The following is a 22,497-nucleotide window of genomic DNA, read 5'->3' as shown; positions in this document are numbered from 1 at the left end:
CTGGTTATGCATGTATTTACCGCCTGTCTTACCTCTGCAGCATTGTTCGAGAAGGGCAGAAACAGCATTGACAATCTGCACCACTAAATTATCGCAGGTTACCTCTCCGGCAGTGGAAATTACGCGACGCGTCCTACGCATGGCGGAATTCGCGCTTTAACGCTCTCAGCATATCGTCGTCGTGCTATTCTATGTTCACTGCACGATGACGGCCTGCCCCAGAGATCTCCGCCTACCTCTGCCCCAGAGATCTCCGCCTACCCCTGTCGTGCGCCAGCTGACCCATTGTATGCCTGTAAAAGTCGTCGTTCCATCATGCATTTGCTGCTCTACGATCATTCATTCTTATTCATTAATCGCCCAGCTTGCCGAATTAGCAGCCTATACGAAAGGTTCTATACAGTGCACGAATACGTACAAGGCAGCGTTTTTTTGCTGTAATGGGTGCGGTCGGCCATTTTCGGGGGGGGGGGGGGGGGACAAAATAAACGCCACGAGTGTATGCAGATCATTCATTCCATTAGTAGCCCCTTTCTCCGCTACTTTCAGCGCTGTCACCACTGTCAATGACGGTATGACAACCGTGACACAATTACTGCATTTCGCTTCGAAGCACCACTAGGTGGTTTGGTAGCCCAGAAATGACATGGCCTTGCCTCGGGCGGCTTACACTCCGGGTAACGTCGTCGCTTCATTCCAAGCTGCGACTTCGCATGCGTTCAGTTCCTACGTTTATTTATTTCTTTATTTATTTTTCATTTATCTTTATCCTGGTCGTCCATGCAGCACATTTCGACGTGCAGCTAATGGACGTTCGCTAACCGTCACTCGTTCGACGTGAGCCGTGTAAAAAGACAAGCGGTACATGCGTATAAAGGCGGTCCCACGGCGAGCAAATTTCCACGAGCACCCGTCTCTCCATAATTGCCATCCTCTCGAGGTATGTCGCAGTTCAACATTTCTTCGAAGCGCAAGCGAGCGGTCGCATGTTTTTTTCGCCTCGCATATATGTTTTAAATATCTTATATACTACGCGAAAGACAGACAGAACGTAAGAAGGGCCAGTTCAAAGGAACGACATTTGTAACGCGAAGCGGAATAGTTTCCATTAAAGAAAGGAGCGGATTTGGGCACGAGATAAAGGGCAAACGAGTGAGCCGAAATAAGACGAAGTTCCATTCTAGGGAGCCCGTTCCTTCAACTCGGCGACCTGCGGATATAGATAGATAAGGCCGTTCGAAGACACGATGGCGGTGTTTCTTCTTTCCCCATCTTTTTTGTTATTTCAAATTTTCTTTTCTTTTAGTTCTGGCGGTGCGCGTTGCTACATTCCGTTGTAGAAGAGGAGCGCTGGCCTCTGCGCTATATGCCAGAGCTCGTCCTTCATTTTCTTTTCTTTTTTTTTCTTCACTAATGAGGATAAAGCACGCGAGGCCCCTTCAAGCCCACTCTCGCTCGAAATTCCGTCGAGGTTCGGATAGAGATAGCCGCTATTTTTACACGCCCGCAGTGGCAAAGACAGGGCTTCGGCCGTTCAACAAAATGGGAAGGGGTCGAGATGAGAGAGAGAGAGAGAGAGAGAGAGGAGAGGCAATTGGAGTGGGGAGTTATGCGGCAGAAATAACGCCTTTCCTCGCCACCATGCTTCGACGTGAGTTATATACGCCCGCGGAATGAACGTACCGAAAAAAAAAAAAACCGAGGATCTCGAGACGCGGGCCAAAGGGATAAGTCTGTGTTAGTGATTTGCATAATGTCTTGCCGTCAGGGCTATAAATTGCGGCCGAGACGAAACAACTTTTTAAAGTTTTTTCGCGGGCAGTTTTAATGACTCCAGAAAAGGCTACAGGGACGCTCGTCGGGGCTGCACTTTTACTTCCACGTGTAAAAAAAAATGGGAAATGGGGATTATAGAAAGAGGGAAGGCGGTGATGAAAGAGGCAGTGCAATGACCTCTGCACATGTCACGTGCTGTCGAGTTGTATAAGTTACGACGATGGTTTCCAGCGACTTAATTACCTCGGAAAGTTAACTTCGAGCATCACTCGGACACATCGGGTAACTGGCATTACGGCAGAGGCGCGGCGTTCTGCACAATGTTTCATAATTTGATGGCGAACTAGGGAAGCGTTCTTTAGTAATAGTATGCTCCTTTTTCAGGATTACCGTTTTCTTGTAAAGCCGTTTCGTAACGTATTCCTAGCACCCTGCTTGCGTACGTTCGTACAAATTCTGTAGAGAAAAAAAAATACAGGTATTTCGCTGAAGAATCATTGCGTCCCTTGGTAACCAACCTCCCTATTTTGCCTTCACTTCCCCGTTAGCAGGTTCATGCCCTCGATTATGTCTGTCTTATCTGCCACGTGTTTCCATTAACATTGTAAAGTTTGCTTGTAATAGTATGTTTCTGGCTGTCAATCCTTTTGTCCTGTACTTTGCGAATATGTTGTCGCACTCTGCCTAATCGGAACACGTGCAGGAGACAGAATAAACCGCGATGCAGCAGTCTAATGAGGAAGTGTGCGCCGAAGTACCGCTGCTGGGCAGTATACACGGAGTCAAAGCAAAACGAAGGAGAACTTATTTTTAGCGAATAACCCGGTGTCTAACTGGAACAGAGAGTCAATGGTTAATTCAACCAATCTCGGGTGCTTTTTTTTTTCTTAACTGTACAGAGAGAGATCAATGATGCATATAAAGGCAGAGTGGTTAACCAGAGGTAGTTCCGGTTGGCTACCCTGCACGGGGGGAAGGGTTAAGGGGGACAAAAAGAGAAAGAGAGTGGAAGGGGGTGCTAGAGAGAGAGAAAGAGAGGCGAGCACAAACAAACCGCATACACTATGGAGTGGTAGGGTGCGGCGTTCCTGAAGTCTATCGTGAAGGCCCGTAGACCGCAGGAACCTTACCTCCGTATTCAGAAATGCATCTTAACTTGAAGCCCACGCTTGACTTGATTTAAATTATGCCTTTCGCGCACGCACCAAAGGAAACGCAATGAGCGTCTTGCGCGCGTTCCCACCAGGCGTCATTGATATCAAGTCAAGCACGGGCTTCAGCTTAAGATGCATTTCTGAATACGGGGGTTAGTAACGATAGTAAGACTTTAAGCGCGGATGTTCTTTGGGAGCGCTGACCTAAAGCTTTTAGTTCTGATACTGGACGATTGTGCGATTGGTCCATCACTCTGCGCATCACTTCTCTTAGGGCACTATGCCGCGGGCAAACACAGATAATGTGTGCCAGCGTCCCATAGCTGCTGCATATGTCGCACGTGGGGCTGTTGGCCACTACGAAAAGGAAAGCATATGAGTTTGTAAATGCAACGCCTAGCTACAGACGTTGCAGCATGGTCTGTTCACGTCGTGTTAACCCAGGCGGTAAATGCATCCGTATATCCGGAGACAACGAACGCAAACGACACATTTTGAAAACATTCGAATCCCACAGGGGCGAAGTGCATTCGCGGGACATCAGTCGCAACCCAGCCGCAGCGTCTGTTCGCGACAGTCAATAAGGACATTCACTAAGGACAGTCACTAAGGACAGTCATGTACAGTCACTAAGGACTGTCCATTGTTGCGGTGGTTCCTGATTAACGAAATCAAGTGCAGCACGGAGTGCCGCAAGTTCTGCACCCGTCGATGTGGTCACACATGAAGTTTTTAACTTTATTTCTTCAAATTTTGCCAGGCTGATGACTGCAGCAGCAGAGCTGTTGAGTTTTACCGAACCATCTGTGTAAACATGTTGCCGGAATCTGTGCACGTTGTGAATGTGTTCCAAAGTTGCTAGCTTCAAAGCTTGCAACGGTGCTTCAGTTTTCTTTCTGATGCCTGAAATTGTCAGTTGCATTTGCGGTCGGTGCAAACACGACAATGGGTCTGATAATCATGTAACAGGCTTAAATTGTGATGTCAAGTAGGACTGATGTCATACAATAATTTTGGCAGATGTTGAATGTGGCTTCTTTGCTGGAAAGCAAGCAAGATGGCATGAGAGACTCGGAGCCAGGTGTCCCGTGTGTGCTCTCAGGACATGTGTAGCAATGTAGACTGTCAAAGGAGCGTCTCTGGCAATGACCACTGTTGCAATCAATGACGTAGTTTTTGGGAGACCGAGACAAGTACTAAATGCTTGTGCTTGCACACTCTAGAGTTTGTGGATATTTGTAGTGCAAGTATTTCCTAGTACAGGTAAGCTGTACCGCAGGAAGCCCAAAAATAGTGTTTTATATAGTTGCAACATTGACGGTACTGTTGCGCCCCAGGACTTTCCACCGAGAAACATGAGAAGGCCCACAATGGTGGCCAAACACTTTGTTATGTACGAGACGTGAGGGCTCCAAGACAAGTCTCTATCAATGATGACGCCCAAAAATTGGTGTGTTCGTCTGTATCGTCCAGTTTGGTCACTAATCCGAAAATCAAACGAGGCCATCGCTTTGCGAGTAAAAACAACGAGTGCAGATTTCTCAGGTGAAAGCTGCAGGTCTTGTCTTCTTAGGTATCTTGACACGGCTGTTGAAGCCTTCTGAAGTCGTGTGCGGACTTGTACACGTGTCACTCTTGAAGCCCATATGTAAATGTTGTCTGCATATACGGAGAGCTGTACGGTTTGCAGTAACGAATCGGCGAGACCAATGAGCACCAGGGTGAACAAGATCTGGCTGAGTGCTCCGCCTTGCGCTACACCACGACTGGTAGAGCTAGACGGCGCTGGTCCGTCTTCAGTCAAAATAAAGAAAGATCTTCCATTCAAATAGCTGCGTATCCAGCGAAAAGCGTGTCCACCAATCGCTATAGCTTCTATGGCGTACAAAATTGCATGATGATCTACAATGTCGTAAGCACCTTTAACATCAAGGAATAAGGCCGCAGTGATTCGTTTTAAATGTTTCTGGTGCTGTACATATGTTACAAGACCAATAACGCTATCTATTGAGGAGCGTCCGCGTAGAAAGCCGGCCATTACCGCTGGATAGAGGTTGTAAAATTCTGAGTACCATTCTAACCGTGTAAGGATCATTCTCTCCCTTACCTTGCCGACGCAGCTGACCAGTGGTATTGGACGGTAAGATGACAATAATGGAGATTAGCCAGGCTTAAAGAGTGGAACAAGGCAAATGAATTTCCACGTCTTAAGGACTAAGCCGTCACACCATAATGTGTTGTATAGGCCAAGAAGTACACGTCTGGAAACTTGACCAAGGTTTGCAAGCGCAGAGTATGGGATGCCATCGGGTCCTGGTGTCGAAGATCGCCTACACCTAGCAAGTGCTGCCTCCAGTTCTACGATGAAGAAAGGCGCGTCCATGCGAGGATCTCGGGAGCAAGAGGGGCAATAGGAATATGTGTGCAAGGCTGGAACGTCGGACCCGCGATCATCGCGCACTGATCTTCGGCTACGCCGACTCCTCGACGTCCTGGATGGAGGGCTTGAGATTTAAATGGACGGCGCTGTTGAGGAACTGTGCGAAGTCCACGGATTGTTCTCCAGACAACCGACAGTGGTTTACGCGGATCGAGGGACTCACAAAAAAATTTTCAGGGTTGATTTTGCAGTACAGCAATGCGACGCTGAATTTTTCTTCCTTTTTTTTCGAATGCGCCTGGCCTCCTTAAAGTTGTAAACCGATTTAGTCCATCTGTACTATATCGCTCCGCTCGCCGGCGGATTGCAGGGAGGCTCTGTATTTCCGCTTCAAAATCCGTTTATTTTCCTAATGACAGAAATGAATGCATAGCATGCTGCATGGTCATGGCGATCTGGATTGCCGGTGTGGACGAAAAGCCTTTGTGGCATGCGTCTTCCATAAATTATTTAAACAGGGACTAATTAATTGTTTGTAGAACATTTGATGAAATCGATTTGATTAGTCCTTTTATCTTCAGGTAGGCAGGAATGTGATCGCTTCCGTGAGTTTCTATATCTGCTAACCAACGCACCCAGCGAGTGAGGCATCGCGATACAAAAGCTAAGTCTAAACAACTGCTGTACGTCTGGCCGCGCAAAGACGTAGAACTGCCATTGCTTAGATAGCAAAGTTCATGGCCACAGGCAATGGAAACGAGGTTTCTTCCTTTGGAAATGTACCTTGATGCTTCCCTAAGGGAGTGATGTGCGTTAAAGTCCCCAGCAACAGTCCATGGGCCAGGAGTCGCATCTATAATGTCACTCAATCTCTGTCTGTCGAAACGACTTGATGGACAAATGTAAGGGCCCACTAGAGTAAACGCAAATTTGTTTCTTTTTTTCACGGTCAAACAGACATACTGATTACTGTCATGTGGCCGCACTGGATGAACAACGGATGTCAGTTCACATGGTATGTAGATGATCACCTTGCTAATGTCATTACAAGACGATGAAGCATAAGGTTCATAACCTGAGATTCGGACGGGTTTCTATAGGTTCGATTCACAGACGAAAATAAGGGGGAATCGATTGGGCAATGCGTAATGGTGAATATCATCAATACGAGATTTCAGTCCACGGGCATTCTATTGCATAATAGATGCTTTCTTGACTTGGTCTGAAGAATGGCTGATGCAGTAGAGCCATTGTGCTTGCTATTCGAGGCTCGCAAGGACCAGATCCAGACCCTCCAGCACTTGCAGTGCACCCCGAGCAGATGGCGTCTGCCTGTCATTTATCATCACGTGAATGACTTTCATTGGAGACTTCATTATTTCGATTGCTTGCTTGTCTTGACCTTGCACCCGATCTGTGCCGTCATTGGTGCGTCGGTAGTCCACCGTCGGTCTTTGTTCTGCTGGAGGATCTAATGCCGGAAGTGCAGGCCAGGCGTTTGCAGTATAGACGTATGCACTGCGTCTCCAGACACCGTGTTGTCAGTGCGGTTGATCGCCTTGAGAACACCAGCTGCAGGAAGTGGCATCTTTCTTACTACGGTATCAGTGAATTGAGTTGAGTTGTTGTAGGCTACTGGTGGGATTAGCCTTGCAGTTGCTGCCGGCAATTGCTCCACCGTAGCGACACTTAAAATAAATAAATCACATAATCAGACACAGACCTCCCAATTACAAATGGTCACTCCTCAGTTCACCATGTGGAAGCCAAACCCGTGTCCTGTAGGTAATTTAACAGAAGGCGAGAGACCTCCTTCCTACACAATCGGTTCCCGCGCGGGAAAACAATGTCCTGAAGAGAACTGTGAGGAAGTCCTGTGTTCTTGAGGGACCCGAATAACACCCTCCTTTCCGCGTTATACACACTACAGCACATTAGGTAATGTTCCATGTCACCGCACACACCACACGTTGAACATAATTGTGATAACGCCAGGCCAGTCTTATACATCCACGCACGGATACGAGCAAAGCCCGTGCGAATGCGGAGTTGTAAGGTGGCTTGGTTTCTTTTGAGACCCTTGATCACACATGGCTTGTGAGGTGAGCTCCACAAAGAACTGAAGTGGCACGACACCGCTTCTCTGAAGAGTCTCTTGTCTTCTTGAGGCACTTTTCTCAAAGTGTATCAGTATCACGGTATCAGTATTTTTAGCAGACAAAGATCGTCTGCGGCGAGCACGACGCCGTCGCACTTTAGCGGTGTCCTCTCTGTGCGTCGAGTTTTCTCTCGCCAATTGTTTGATGACTTTCAGCTCCGTCTTGTGTCACGGGCAGTCGTTCGACGATGCTTCATTGGGACCAGAGCAACTGGCACATTCGAAGTCAGTCACTCGGCAAGCATCAGCGCTGTGTTGCTCAGAGCATTTTGGGCACACGGTCTAATTTTTGCATATACCGCTGACATGGCCGATCTTCAAACAGTTGCGGCACTGAAGTGGTCTCGGAACTAAGGTCGCACCGGATGACGAAAAAATCCAAGTTTCACGTGTGACGGCAAGCTTCCTCCCTTGAAAGTTATCTTCACACACAGTTATTCTCCTAGGCGACAGATTTCAATAATAGTTACATCCTCTGTGGCGGGTTTTATCAAAATAAGCAGGACCTTGTCGTTGATTGACTCGTCGACATCATAATTGACTCCTGATAAATTAGCGTTGTCCTGTGGTATTAAGTTGCGAACATTTATGGTGCCCAGCACTTTGACTGTGCGCAAGATATCTAGCGCTGCTCTGCTCGACTGCGAGTATATTCTTACGGGTGTTAATTCTCATATTCGTAATCTCATCGGAAGAAGAGTCTCCAGTGTGACAGATGTGGCTTGCCTGTTTAGCCGATTCACGTTGTCGGTCAGTGTTTCAGGCAAGAAGAGGGTGGTATGAGCCATGTCATTCTTCTTTGCCATCGCTGTCGTCCTTGTTGAAGACGAGGAAGCAGTGACGATTCTCCTCTTTCCTTTTTGCCTGACAATTGTCAAGTAGTCACCTTCATCCGACACATCTTCTTCTGAAGCAGAATAATACATCATGGTGTCCTCGCTGCCTATGTCGCTCATGAGGTGATTGCGCTTCCTCGGAGCGCTTGACGCTATAACGTCTGTCTCGCCCGGACGCCTAGCTGATTCCGTTTCATCGCCAGAAATATCAGGAGCGGCGCCTCCCGAAAACACGCAAAAATAATGGTAAACTGAAAGTATTGTAGTAAATGTGGTTCCACACATGAGCCACTTTCGTCAAATAACACAATTCTATATATGCGAGTTTACGCGAAAAGGAATACGCCGCTAGCACGAGAAGTCGAAATTAATACTCAACTAACTAACAAAATTTCGATAAGTATGGTTTATGGAAATTACTTGAAGTCACATGTTGGAATTTACGAACTGTAGCCGATGACTTCGCAATGCGTATCTACTTAAAATTCAGGATTATACCAATTTTGAGATAATTATTCCCTAAGTGTTCGACAAAATGTGTTAGCATTTTAGTTGTTTTTGTGCTTCAGTGCATGAAACGTCGTTTTGCTAAATAAAAAGTAAGTGTAACAACAGCGAATTTTTGCCGTAAGTCTGACGGCTCAATAAATCTGACAGAGCTATACATCCACCATGTTGCCAGCACCAGCACTTTCAATACGATAGCATTATAGGTGGACGTCAAGCCCTTTGTAGGTATCCGCCTGGTGAAAGATCACGATCCCAAAGACCGGGCTGCCTAACACAGAGTCTTAAAGCGCTAGTTGTCGCAACGGAAAAAGGCGAGAAACTGGTGTCGCAAGTATAGGTGGCGATGCAGGCTTTCCGGCAACAACGGCGGGAACTATTTTTTTCGAGCGAACCTGTGCCCTGGACTGAAGAGCAAACTCGGCGGTGGCCAGCGCGGCAAGCACCGTCGACGTCGGTGCATCGAATGGTTCGCCGATGCGCCCTCCCGTATTTTACACCGTCCAATCTGGCCAACTAGAGCTAGAACCCTGGAACACTCTGCCAGCGCCTGGCATATTCGCGAAATAATAAAAAAGAGAGAGAGAGAGAGAGTTCTATGTGAGCACAGAGAAAAAGACAACACGTGGGCAGTCTACACGCCTAAAACACATAAGAAAGAGGATCGCAGTGTATGGATATCCACACACTTCGAAGAGCAATTTTGTTACGAGAAACAAGTGTGCGCTGCAGAAACTGTGCAGCATATGAATCCTTTCCAATTCAACAAAGTCATCCCATGTTGGACTGACCTCTAATGTATGTGGCAATAGCAATGGCAATTATGTTTGCGTTTATTTTGCATTGAGTTTTACTGGAAAGAAAAATAAAAGAATGTGCGAATCGTGGCCTAATAGTTAGATAAAGCGTTAATTGGGCTATAGTGCTAGAAGACGGAGGTTGGATCGCGCCATCGATCATGCATTTTTTGTAGCATGATAGGTGGATTTCAGCCTCTTTAGAGGTAACTAACAGAAGACTCAAGGTGTGTTGAGCGCATACGCGAGCAACGTCGCAGTGTTACACGAAATCGCAAGTTTGTATGAGATACGAGGTATATAGAAACGTCGCTTGGGTAAATGAGGGCATGCAAGGGCGTCCGTGACACACACTCGCGCAGATGTCGAGACTTCTACACATTCTGAGCGAGCTATCATAATGAGAGAGAGGGGAGCGAACTTCTGGCCAGTTTTTCTATATATGCATTTATAGCGCGTTATAATAGCACAAAAGCAGCAGCTTTCCGCGTTGTTGCTTAGCAGAGCGAGTAATGAGAACTCTCGAATGGAAATCAATATCTGCTTCGAAAAGCCCAGACTCTGTTGCTGTTTACTCATGCTTTACTCATGTTTACTCATGTTTACTCATGCCCGCGAGGATGACTGTGCTGTGCGGTGAAGTGTACACGTACGCATTACACAGAAACATTGTGCTGTGCAGCCCTCATCATATCCACCATACCACCACCTTCCTTCCTCTTCACATCCTATCTCTGTCATTCCCCAAACCCCTTCCCCAGCGTGGAGTAGCAGGCTAGAGGCATTTCACTCAGGCCGAACTCTCCACCTTTCTGCCATTAAATATTCTCTCTACTCATGCTTGGCTTTCTTTCTTTCTTTCTGTTTTTTTTACTGCTCATTATCTTTCTATCTTAGGAACCGTACGCTCTAGCCGTGTTTCGATTTGCAGCACGTTGCAAGCAAATAAATAATTAACGAGGCAGACCCACGTATATCGCTCGAAACACGCCCTCACACAGATCCTCGTCGCAGTCGGCGTTGTCGATCTGCCCGAAGCTGCAGCTCGCGACACAGCGCCCCGGCATGTCCGTGCTCTCCTATATCAAATTACGGTTGCTTGTACAGCTACGCTATCACTTGCCAGCGTCCTGGTCGTCATTACGATTGCTGCTACGTGCGTACGTTCGCGTGTGTACGTTACTGCTCTCCATCGTTCCCTTATATTTGTATGGGGGGGCAGAAGAAGAGGGGGTGGAGGTGAAGATGGAAAAAGGCCAACTATCCGCCGATAGCACTAGCTATGGTCCCTAGCGAGATCTAGGCTTTCTTTTTTTCGGGGAAGCCTCCAGGGCGCTCTCGCTGTGCCTTTGGTCTGCACATACTGTTGCCCCATCAGACTTCCTATACATAAGAGGTACACAAGCTTCTCCCCAGAGCCCCAGCGCCAAGCGGAGAAACGCGATGCGGAGGAGAAATGAAACGGCAGCGTAGATGGAAAGAAGTGAACAGAGAAACAGAGCTGGCAGAGCATGGGTATTCGCTGAGCACCAGCATCAGCAGCAGCAGCAGCAGCAGCAGCAGCAGCAGCAGCAGCAGCAGCAGGAGAAGCACCATCAGAAGCAGCAGCAGAAGACGCGCCAGGAGGCCGCCTCGGTTGGACGAAGACGGCGGCGAGAACAAATCGCAGATCGAACCGAGCGGAGCAACAGACACGCGCGCGCGTGCCCGCTCGCGTGGCGGACGCCAGGGACGGTTTATTTCCAACAAGACCCTCAGTTTTCTTCTTCGCACTCCTAGAGGGCGGGAATGGAGGGCGCGAGGGAGTCTTTTAAGCCTTGTTTTATTTTTATTTTATTTTTTCTCAGTGACGCGCGGCACCACACAAGCGCTTGCCAGTTCTGTTACGAGCCGGGATAGTAAACGAGAAAGACAAAAAAAATAAAAGAGTTTCCAAAAAGAAAAAAAAGTAAACATGCTTATAAATAATAGCACTACGCACAGCACCGGTGGCGGGAGCAATAGACGACGGACCGGGAGCAGCAGTCCCGAAATAGAAGAACAGTGCGCGGCGTCCGCAGAGAACGGGAGTGCCTTTTTTGCATTCGCCAACTATCCCTCTCTCCCTTTTTCCTCTCCCATTGACGTCGTCACCACATTTTTTTTTCTTCTTTCCTGCTGCTGTTTTTTTCTCTCTCTCTTCTTTTCGTTGCCCCGATGCGGAGCGCGGCACGCGCTCTTGTTTGTGTATGTTCTCATGCGCTGTTCGGCCCCGCGTTCTCCGCGCAAGCCGTGGCTCCGGCCCAGGTCTGCCCGACTCTGGAACAGAAACATCGAGTGTAAAGGTGGGAGCGGGGAGTGCGGTTCGTTGACGAGCGGGCGAGAGGGGTCCTCGGCGCCCGCGTTAGGCGCGAGCTCTCTCCCTCCACGGCTGTTCCCTCCCTCATTGCTCTCGTCACCCCCAGCGGCCGCGGTCCTCCTCGCCATGTTTCCAACTCTGACGTCCCAGACAGGACCGCGGCTCGGGTGCTGGAGGGCCAGGCAGTCTGTTGCGCCACGTGAACGAGGAATACCGGATGAAACGGCGAGCGGCTCCGCAGGCCATGGGTGCGGGAGCCAGAGGAACGGCTCCTCGCCAGAACGACCGTCGTGGTACGATCAGCCAGGATCCGTGAGAAGTGGCCCGCAGAATCATTTATGTCCTAGCCTTAGGCACTGGCAGCGAATTGCACGATCGTTTCCTTTGGTGGATCTCGGCATGCAAATCGGTCTGCCAACTGTGCATGTCTTTGTTCTTTCTTTTTGGCACACTGATTGCACCTGTTGGCTGCACCGCTGATTGATCAAGGAGTAAACAACCAACCAAGTAACAACAGTGCCGAAAGGGAACGCCAATCGATCGCCGACCAGTGCCATCGCTCGAAGCATACCGGACTGACAGCGCGAAATTACGAAAGGACTACAGCGAGATGATACACCTCTCGTTGAGTTGCAGTCTCCTTAGAAGCGGTACAAATCAGCTGAGTTATTTCCGAAGGCAAATGCTATATCTGAAGCAACTGTAAAGCCAGTTGTAGTGATACGTGCAAACACTGTTGCCGGGATATGCGCGCTTAAATGCTGCTCTTCCGCCTAATTAAAGTTTGTGTCAACCCGCAAGTATGAATGACAAATTATAGCTATGGAAAGCAGTGGAACCAAAGCTGGAGCTAGGCGTCAGAACTCCAAGAACCGCCGCAAGGAGTACAAGGAACACTCAACATTCGCTCGGATCAGGGAAGACGAGACGCCCCGGTGCTCTCGGAGTCTCGACAGCCTCACCTGCGGCGATGGCGGGCCGGCAGGTCGCGGCAACTGCGCTGGGAACCGCAGGGCACCGAAAAATCAGCGCCAAGGAAGGCAGTCGTCGTCGTCCCAACGGCGACCGTCCGTACAGTCGGAAGCGGTCGCAGGCGAGCACGAACAGGAGAGGAGCAACGCCCGCGGAAGCAGGCGGGGCAAGAACCCCAACAACAAGAACAACGGTCGCAAAGGACGACGCCTGCGACGTTCTGCATCCTCCGCGGCAGCGGATCGGGAAGACGGTAAGGATACTACGGCGAAGAACAGGCAACCGGTGCGAAGGACAAGCAGCGAGGGACCGAGGCCTCGCAGCATGGTGGTGCTTCGAGAGGGTCACGAGATTCGTCGGGTGGGCAGCTCCAAGCGGGACGCTGACGGTAGCAAGGCGGGGTCGATGTCGACCCTGGCGTCCGGTGACTGTGGCAGTGCCCAGTGGAATCGCGGCGGTTCGAGCAGGACAGCAGCCGGTGCTGGCGCTCGGCTGCTGAAGACTACGTCGCTGACCGAACTGTTCGCGGTCGAAGTGGGACTGGCGCCTGCGGCGGGTGTCACCCACAAGGAGAGCCGTCGGCGCAGGATCGTATTTGCCGTGGTTCTCGTGGCGCTGGCTCTGCTCACGGCCAGCGTCTTGCTCGTCGCCATCACACTGTTCCTATCGCCTACCGTCGACGAAGTTTGTGAGTAATGATTCCGCTCCCTATGTGTGAAATCTATGCTGGGGCGTGTTGACTGCATATCTGTTTTTTAGTCTGCGTGATGTCATTTGCGTGGAGAGGGCTGCGCGCAGCCATGGCACTACTACAATTCTGAAATCTGTTTGTCAAAAACTTATTCTGTACGAGTACGTGGGCTCATTGTCGTCCTTCTCTGTTAGACAGCGCCTTGTTCGGCAGCCTAGAACAGTCTCAGTGGAAAATACTGTTCATCTAAGGCGTTTGCGTGATTGAGCGTTCGCGACACTTTTTTCTCGTCGTCTTTTCTGATCGTAACGGTGTTTGTTTGATAATTTCTTTAGCAGAAATCTCGTAGTGTCTGCTTTGTTTGCTTTTCGTAATAAACAATTTGTCGTTGCTAAAACACTAAGTCCTAGCACTTCTCCACTTACCAACTTCTTTGCTTAACGAACTACTGCGGTGTTGTAATGCAAATTTGGATGCTGGAAAGCAAGCGAAATCTTTGAAAGCAATTTCGAGGTTCGTATTTGCTGGTCACTCTTGCTTTTGCTATTGACTGCGACCTCTCAGCTAAACCCTGTGATCACCGTGAGGACATCAGTAAAACGCAGTGTTTGTACTTATGCCACATATCTATATGTAAGATCGGCTATATTAGCCAATCGTGATGTTGGCCACATAATTGGCTAAAGTGTCTGGTCAATAGCAAACAGTTCTTACAAACAAACTGTTTGTGAATTTCGTACCAGTATTCTTGCTCTTTCTTTTTCTTTTGTTTTAAGTGCATTAAAGTAGATCAATTTTTATTTGTTTTAGTTTGAAAGTGTCAGGTACATCGGCGTTGGAAATACTATTTCTCACTACACCCACACAGTCTCTTATATGGCAACAACTCGCACTATGGAACACCATTAGTTATTGACGCTGGTAAAACAAAAGGCTAAAATCGGTTTGGTTCATCTATCAGAACACGTCCCTGCCAATCCTGACTCGAGCGAACTGTCTTGAAGGCTGTTTATGTTTCGGCGCTTTCGTGGTGGGTGTTATTACTTTTTCTTAAATCTTCACTTTATACTAATTTTTTTCAAGTGTTCTGAAGACATTGTCATGGTTGTAATGTAAAAAAATTAAATAATGGGGTCTCCCTCCAATTATGGCATATCCCTTCATTAAAACAGAGGGAAGGGGGTTGAGAGATGAAAAGAAGGAAATGAAGGATAGAACACTGAGGGTTCCGCTTCATCCATAGCTACACATCGACACCACAATCGGTCACTGAGGTCTGTAGACGTCGGTTCTTGAGCTCGAGGCATTGGTGTTTTTGATGTGGCGGCAGCACCGCATGCGAAACATGTGTGACGTCCGTGCAGATATGCGTGATCACTTTGATGTGGCCGCCGCACGTTGAAGTCCGTGCAGATATCGATAAAAAAAACCACTAGTGTTATCGGGGTCACACATATGTACAATCCACGCAGAGTATGAAAGGGGATGGTGGCAGGGTCGGCGAGAAGAACGGATCAAAACGCGACACCTCATAAGACGCGTCCCTCACAGCACACCCCTGCTCACGCAATCAACGTTTGCGCTCTTATATAAGGTGGTCTGTTTGCTCCCGTGGTTACAACCACACCACAGCCACGTACCCACAGAGAGAAAACACGCAATATATATATATATATATATATATATATATATATATATATATATATATATATATATATATATATATATATATATATATCATTATACGGCTCTCCACTGTGGCGCAGTGACGCCAGCATTGCAACTTCTACGCATGTGCAATTCATATCGCGCAGCTCTACGGATTCGTGGCTGTTTTGGGAGCACGAAGAATCTTCTGTGGGTGCAGTCAGCGTGTTTAAGCCCGGTTTAGCTCGATTAGGCCTCCCATCGCTAGAATTTCGGCGCAGACTGCATCGCCTACAAACTTTGTTTAATATCGTTAATAAACAAACCAAAATCGATCCCGAAATGTACATCAATTTTAATAAAACAAGAGGAACCAGACGCAAGCACAACAAAACGATTGTGATGCCACAGACTAAAACTACTGCTTATCGCTTCTCGTTTTTCCCTCGAACTATATAGCAGAGTGGAATGCTCTACCGCATGAAGTCGCTTGTACGTCCTCCGTCGAATTCTTTGTGTCTGCCGTGCAATCTTTGCAATGAAGCATGTTAGTTTTAGAGTCACCAGTTTCCTATTTCTTGTAATTGTTTACATGCTGTTTTTACCGACGCAATAGTCTGTATCTTTAAACATTTTTTCTCCATGGTTCCTTGTAACTCACGTTTTTGTTATTTTGACTTGCAGTGCCGACTTTGTACTCACTCACTCCTGCCTGGACTGCCAAGAGGCAGTTGGCAGTATCTAATAAATAAATAAATAAATAAATAAATAAATAAATAAATAAATAAATAAATAAATAAATAAATAAATAAATAAATAAATAAATAAATAATGTCGTGGTTTAAGAATTTCAGAAAAGAATTAAATCATTCATTTAGCGGTAACGTGATCAAGGCCCATACGTGGGCAATGCTGCAGCTGCATGCGATGCTAATTAAGCCTGCTTCAAAAACAAAAATTATTGTTTCGAAGCAATATACATTTAATGCACTAAATTTAGGAGTGAGCAGTTGCGCTGCCTAGATCATAGGCTCTGTATTCCTCATAAGCTTATCTACGTCAGAAAAGTGCATTATGTCAGCGACGCCACGTGCATAAAGAATGTATATATGCAAGTCTGGTTGTTTTTTTGCACAATTTTACTGCGATAGCAGCTAAATGCTCGGAATCGGATTTGCCTTGTCCGTCCGGCCGGCCGCCCAGCCGTCCATTCTGTTACGCTGACGACGACCCTTGTCGTCATCGACGTTATTTTGTCCTCGTCAGGTCACTTCGACATTTAAAAAAATATTAATTCTCGGGTTTTACGTGCGATGACCCCGATCTGATTACGAGGCATGCCGTAGTGAGGAACTCTGGCTTATGTGTTTGATCATCTGGGGTTCTTTAACGTGCACCTAAATCTAAGTACTCGAGCGTTGATGCATTCCGAGCGTTGATGCAACCTCCCTGCTTTTGCTATCTATCTATCTATCTATCTATCTATCTATCTATCTATCTATCTATCTATCTATCTATCTATCTATCTATCTATCTATCTATCTATCTATCTATCTATCTATCTATCTATCTATCTATCTATCTATCTATCTATCTATCTATCTATCTATCTATCTATCTATCTATCTATCTATCTATCTATCTATCTATCTATCTTCTTGCGTAATATATATTATTTCTGTATCGCCCATCAGTCATGCCCTGTGCTTGCACGGTTGACAAAGCGGCAAAACAAAAATAAAATGAACAAAAAAATGTTCATTCCTCCGACTAAGGTAATACAAAAATTGTGTTCAAGAGCCTTGAGACCGGGAGGTGCCCATCTTCCCGGCGCTTTATCCATTACTATAACAATCAAGATGGCGTACTTTTACGCATCACAGCGACCAACGCGTAATCAATTGTTTTGGAGCATCGTATATATTCATTTTTATTGCTTTGTTTTTCTCTCATCTTCGCGGTGCGTATAGAGCGATATAGAGACGTGAAATGCAGATGAGTTCGAATCAAAATTTCTACTTCACCAACGAAAGCCGAGTCTTGCTGAGCCCGCTGGCCACATTACAAAAAAAGAAAATGGAGGGGATGGGGGTAAAGATAAAAGTCACATAAGTTTTAATTTGCCAGACAAGAGAGAGAAAATTCTAGTCATATAGTTTAGAAGAGTGAACTGCTGGGCTAGTTGGTTATCCGACATAATAAACGAGTTCTGCGCCAAGACCACACACACTTGTGTGTATTGTCTTGGCACGAGATTCGTTTATTAATTCCGGTCAATTTCGACCTATGTCTGACGATAGACTTCTACGGAAACTCAGCTAGTGAAGTAAAAGCAATATTTAACGATGGCAGGTTTCTTTATTATTGAAACTTCGCGGACGTAATCTTTTGCTCTTCGTAACATTATAAGATTTGTTTTTGGAGTGTCGTACGGCACAGGTCGACTGTATGGAAAGAAAAAACAAGTAGGAAAGAAAGAGTGATATTAAAAATATATTATTCGACTATGTTTTGCTGCTTCGTCTGCCTACATTTGTAAAGCCAGGTGAGGAAAAAACGAAAAAAAACGATCATCCGGTTATCGTTTCCAATTTCTTAAATGGCAGCGCATTGAAGCAGAAACTGCTCCTTGAGTGCTAGCTGATCTTCATTCCTTCGTCTTGCTGCTCAGTGAACCTCGAACTTAAAACGATCTTGCGCCGGCCATATTCCGCATGGTTTCTGTGTGCTTCTTGTGGATAGACGGTCGAAATGTGTGTGTGTGTGTGTGTGTGTGCGTGTGTGTGTGTGTGCGTGTGTGTGTGTGTGTGCGTGTGTGTGTGGTGCGTGTGTGTGTGCGTGCGTGTGTGTGTGGTGCGTGTGTGTGTGTGTGTGTGTGTGTGTGTGCGTGCGTGTGCGTGTGTGTGTGTGTGTGTGTGTGTGTGTGTGTGTGTGTGTGTGTGTGTGTGTGTGTGTGTGTGTGTGTGTGTGTGTGTGTGTGTGTGTGTGTGTGTGTGTGTGTGTGTGTGTGTGTGTGTCAGCATACGTAAAGAAAATTATACAGTGTCTCCTTTCTTTATTTCTTTTTCTTTTTTCTTTCTTTGAGGCGGAAGGGGGCGGGGGGGAGAGAGACCACAGCCTTAGCAATTGGTCTGCTAATTCTGTAGTCTCCCAAGTTTTGCTCACGAGCGAACATCGTAGAGACGACATTCGCGGTGTGCGCATATTTCGTGAGAAACGAAGAGTTTCTACACGCCTTTCGCAAAATGAACTAGTACCAACTCGCCCATTTCGATACCATTGTCAACTTCGTGTACTCTGAAAGTAGTAATTGTGTCAAGCACCTGCGCGATATACTGGAAATGCTAGCTTTCCTAGCGCAACAAGCTTAGACACTATAGGTACAGACGTAAAGGACAAATGCTGAATTTTCAACTATTCAATTTACAAGTACAAGGCGACGTCCTATGAGTACATAAAATACATGAAAGAAAATCAGCAACACAGACGTGACTACCCATGAGCACCATGCGTCGTTAACTTGGGTCTAAGCTTGTTTTGCTAGGAAGCATGCTTTTAGCCTCACGGCATTATCATTCTGTGAGTCCAAGCAAGACAAGGGTATACGTCGAAAGGTGGAAACTAGAAGTGATCAACAGCGGTAGGACAAAGATTGTCTTATAGTGAACCTTGCGACGAGGGGACTTATCCAAACGATGGCTCTAGAAACTACCCTAGTTCGCCCACTGACAATCCTAGTGTAGTGTTTTATACCTGTGTAATGTCACATTTTCCTCATATTTCCAGCATAAAAAACTTCATTTTTCCGACATCTACAGCCGCCGTCGTTAGTCCTCGAGCATGGGAAAGCGGGCTTAGCTGAGGCCCTTTGAAGGAAGACGGCTAATTATGTGTTGTAACTATAATTAAACATGACGTTCTATAACTTCTCTCGCTGTTTGCTGATTAAAAAGTAAACTATTATGCAAATTTTCGATATACGTTTCGCGTCTAAAATAGGCAGCTCGCACGTCCTCGGGCGCCCTTCTTCCTGCACAGAACTGCTTAATTCCGTCGGACGCCGCAGAAAATCGTCACCGTCTTTAATAGTATAGATTACTGAAGTCACAAAGCTTTTTTTTTCTTTGTAATGATCGTTTGCCATAGGCCCCGCCTGTTTCGCCATTAATTTAATGCATCGTTTCGCCCGTGGCTGTTCTTGGAAATCGCACCATCCTCTGCAGTGCGCATTGTGAATACGGTCCCAAAGGGCGTTGCTCGCAAATCTTCGTAAGCGCTGTCTGTCATGACCGGCCATCTTCTCTAACAGCAGGCGCCTTGTCAAAAATAGCCGATATTTATTAATTTTTTTTTAATTTCTTACGAACCGTTTTAATGCGCAGGCGGTTTTGTGCACATGTTCTAAGCTTTCGTTTTCGCCATTTCTACAAAACATCGAAGTTTAAACTTGCCAACGTCGATTGGTCACCGACGCTAAAGGCCTCCTTGGCTTTTTTTTTTTTAAGTTTGTAAACATAAGCGCGCAACAGATCTTTTCCAAATTATACAACATCCGTACAACACCCGTGCATTCCACAGACCCATGAGCACACAAAACCCTCCACACATGCATCTTGCCATGGTGCAGGGATTTTGTTATTATTATTATTACTTATTTATTATTCTTTAGCGAGAGGTTCATGCCGAAGTATCTACTATAGAATGATGTATATTTCCTCGGCCCCGAAGTGATTGACCGTAAAATATGAAGCGGCGCTGTATGGACTTCGTTCCTGTTGCAAGCTCGAAACCGAGAGCAAGCGCTGTTTCTTGGCAAAGGAGTCACGTAAGAAGCGAAATGGAATAAATTGCGCCTCATATCAAAACAGCCGCGCTGCCCTTACGCACTTGAAGATCTGTTGCACGTTTTCGTTTTCCGTTTTTTTTTTGTGCTATTGTCGTGTTTCTACTCGCCATCGCAAGGCAAGAACCGAAGCCGCGTCTTTTGACCGAAACGCAATTGCATTTTATCAAGTGGTTTCCAATCGGCGTGAGATGGAGACTCTCTGAAAGCGACTTTTCATCCCGCATACAAAAGACCCCGTCCTCTTTGTTCGTTTTTCTCGTCTGTATGCGCATATATGTGTCTGGATCTGTGTAGGAATTGAAAGTTCCTTTTATTATTATTACTTGATCGTCATCGAAGTGGAAATGGCACGAGCTTCTTGCGGTTGCCGCTTGAACGGTAATCAGCGCAAGCTAAACAGCCGGTCTTTCTTTATCATTATTTTTCGACCAGGCCTCGTCAACATCCCTATGCTGATAACTATAGTTCCCGATATATATATATATATATATATATATATATATATATATATATATATATATATATTTCAGACACTGACTCTGACGTCAGAAATTACAGTTTGCTAAATTTAGCTCGGCCTGCGGCACAAACTATGAAAGGGATCCACGACGACACAAGGGCTCAATCAGCCTTTCGGGTGACTTATTCCTCTTGGTGTTCTTCCGGTTCTGCTCGCCAGAGTGACTTCTAAGCTTTGGGTGCGTGTTTTTGTCGAATAGAAACTCGTGTCCAACATACCGTTTATATATATATAACATATCTTTCCAGATAAGCAGTCCCACTCGGGCATTCTTTCCCTTCGGCACTGCTATGAATACGAATAGAGTCCTCGCGAACAAATAATAACGTGCTGCTGAACTTTCGCGAATCTTATGGACGGTCGCCAAGAGCGCCCTGCGTTCCCGCTGCATTGCTTAACGTTAGTCAAACTATGTTCACGTTCTGTACGTTTCTTTTTTTTTTTTTCATACGTGCATTTGCTCGTTTCGTCTCACTTTCTTTTCTCGTTATCTTTTCCTATAGTTTTCTTGTTCACTCTAAGCAGAACATATGGCCACCCGAACGCCCCACAGCTGTGGTTCGCTTCGCTTTCTTTTTTATTATGATTATTACTTCTTTTTCCTCACCCTGTCTCATATCCCCGCTTCTCACTGACTCGCAAACGCGCCCGTTGGCTCTAACTGTTTTCTTTTTTGATTCGTTCCTTTTCTATTTGTGTATAGTTGTAGTCGCATAAAAAAAACTGACATCTTGCTCTTTTCATTCACCACCACCCTCTCCTAAACTATCTGCCTTTTTTATTTATTTCTGTGCTATCTGCAGCCTTGGACTGTTTTATTATTTCTGCCGGGCCCCGCGCTCCACAGCGCGGTGCACCGAAGGCCGCCTGACCCGTCTCTACGCTTCGCCCTGTATGGAAGTACTGGTTGGGAATTGGGAAAGGGGGTGCTGGAGGGAGGGGAGTGGCGGGAGTTAACTGTAACAGCTGATATCGGCCACGTGCTCCACTGTGACAGGAAGGAGTGTCTGGAGGGAGGAATGAGGTTGTGGGGGGGGGGGGGGGGGGGTGTAACTGTAACAGCTGAACTGCGCCGCGCGCGGTCCTTCTCCTCTTGGGCTCAGTATGGACCCAGCTCGGAGTGGGGATAACTGCGCAGTGTGTGAAGGCCGTAGCCTAACTGCAGAAATGGGCTTACACGGGAAGAACTGTGACGATAGTGACAGCGCAAACGGCCCACTGCAAAGTACATCTTTTGCAGTGCACGCTTTGCCGGGACGGTACACTCAATTCAGTGTGGTCTGAGAGCTTTGAAAAATACAAGGCACGCGAAGAAGAAGACTCGTGCATTCTGCTAGCCATTGCGGTGATGTTTGCTTTGTAAAGCTAAAGTCATCGCGATCAGCCGCTTGAAACATTTTCGCTTCCTTCGTGAAGCTTTCGCTTCGCCGCTAACACAAGGCAACCAAAACGCTATAGAAAGCTGTTCGTGTGCGCGAATATGTGATTGAAGTGTTAGTTTGCACCTCACTCGTTGGCTCGGTTGATGTTGACCCCTTCTCTTCTAGCATTTTAGGCTGTTCAGGAAAATATTCAAAGACCTTCTTTGTTCCGAATAGTTTCTACCAACGTGGCTTGGTCTAGGACCTCTCCTGAGTATCTTCTCGACATTACACCTCTCCCTCCCATTATTTTTTTCCGGGGATATCCAGACTATCAGCCGCCTATAAACTCAAGCGCTTAGTTTTTTCGTTGTTGTCTATCGATAGGCCATGTTCACGTGTAGCACCGATAAGCGACAACTCGCACGGCCAAGCTTATTATTTGACCTAAAAGACGAAACATTGTAGCGACCTTGACCAGCACGGCTTTATATGATATACAGTTTGTTCAGGG

At 46.7% G+C, this 22,497-nt stretch overlaps 1 protein-coding gene across 2 annotated transcripts in view; it reads left to right on the top strand.

Annotated features, from left to right (window-relative positions):
* The window catches only part of LOC135913340 (uncharacterized), a 298,144-nt gene that overhangs the window by 256,924 nt on the left and 18,723 nt on the right, over positions 1–22,497 (top strand). Inside the window, exon 1 of one of the 2 annotated variants that reach the window (XM_065445930.1) lies at positions 12,125–13,606. The exons of the other annotated variant lie outside the window; for it this stretch is intronic. Coding sequence (XP_065302002.1) covers positions 12,769–13,606 — 838 coding nt within the window. The 5' untranslated portion in view covers positions 12,125–12,768. Of the gene's footprint in view, positions 1–12,124; positions 13,607–22,497 lie in introns of those variants that run through there. 2 annotated transcript variants of the gene reach the window in all.

Source organism: Dermacentor albipictus, chromosome 4 (genome assembly GCF_038994185.2).
Source record: "Dermacentor albipictus isolate Rhodes 1998 colony chromosome 4, USDA_Dalb.pri_finalv2, whole genome shotgun sequence".
NCBI lineage: Eukaryota > Metazoa > Arthropoda > Arachnida > Ixodida > Ixodidae > Dermacentor > Dermacentor albipictus.
Note: the sequence above shows the minus strand (reverse complement) of the source record. Positions and strands in the feature narration are given on the sequence as shown.